Source organism: Corvus brachyrhynchos, unplaced genomic scaffold (genome assembly GCF_000691975.1).
Source record: "Corvus brachyrhynchos isolate BGI_N302 unplaced genomic scaffold, ASM69197v1 scaffold106, whole genome shotgun sequence".
In the NCBI taxonomy this organism is placed as follows: Eukaryota; Metazoa; Chordata; class Aves; order Passeriformes; family Corvidae; genus Corvus; species Corvus brachyrhynchos.
The window spans coordinates 747,311-748,154 of NW_008238834.1; the positions used below are offsets into that span (position 1 = coordinate 747,311).

An 844-nucleotide genomic window follows, 5' to 3' on the forward strand; every position below is an offset into this window, starting at 1 on the left:
CGAGTACCTGAGCGAGAAGGCGCAGAGCCCCGACTTCGAGACGATGGACAAGGGGGCGCTCTGCCGGGTCCCGCGCTCCTTCTACGCCGAGGCGCGCTCTAAGAGCGGGCAGCTCTACTCTAAGTCCTCCCTCATCAGCATCCGCAGCTCCCTCAACCGCTACCTCAACGAGCCGCCCTACTGCCGCACCCTCGACCTCACCAAGGACCCTGAGCTCCGCACCCTCGACCCACCAAGGACCCTGAGCTCCGCGCCGCCAACCTCACCCTGGCCGCTGTCATCCGCAAGCTGGAGGAGCAGGGTGCCGGGCCGGTGGTGCAGAAGCAGGCCATCACCCGCGCCGACCTCCGCAAGCTCTACACGTGCAGCGTGTTCAGCACTCAGAGCCCCTTCGGGCTCCTCAACAAGGTCTGGTTTGAGACCTGCATGTACTTCTGCACCCGGGGCCGGGAGAACCAGCGGGAGCTGGAGGAGGACTCATTTGGGCTGGCTGTGGATGAGGATGGACGCAAGTTCGTCTACTTCAAGGCGCTGGGGCCCTACCACAAGTCACGCTCGTCCTCCTGGAGCAAGAAGCGGGCGGAGAGCAGCGATGAGGAGAACCTGCCCCGCATGTATGAGACTGGCACAGAGTTCTGCCCCTACGCCAGCTTTGTCAAGTACCTCTCCAAGCGCAACCCCCTCTGCAAGGCCTTCTTCCAGCGCCCGCGGGACCACTGCAGTGAGGGTGACATCACCTGGTATGAGAACAAGGCCATTGGGAAGAACCTCCTGGGTACCCGCATGCAGATGCTCTCCAAGGCAGCCAAGCTCTCCAAGCCCTACACCACACACTGCCTTGGTG

The 844-nt window shown here is 63.3% G+C and overlaps 1 protein-coding gene across 1 annotated transcript in view; it reads left to right on the plus strand.

Annotated features, from left to right (window-relative positions):
- The first annotated feature begins 6 nt into the window (after positions 1-6).
- Positions 7-844, plus strand: part of KCTD1 (potassium channel tetramerization domain containing 1) — a 68,136-nt gene continuing 67,298 nt past the window's right edge. Inside the window, exons 1-2 of the mRNA XM_017738224.1 lie at positions 7-205; positions 238-841. Coding sequence (XP_017593713.1) covers positions 44-205; positions 238-841 — 766 coding nt within the window. The 5' untranslated portion in view covers positions 7-43. The remainder of the gene's footprint in view (positions 206-237; positions 842-844) is intronic.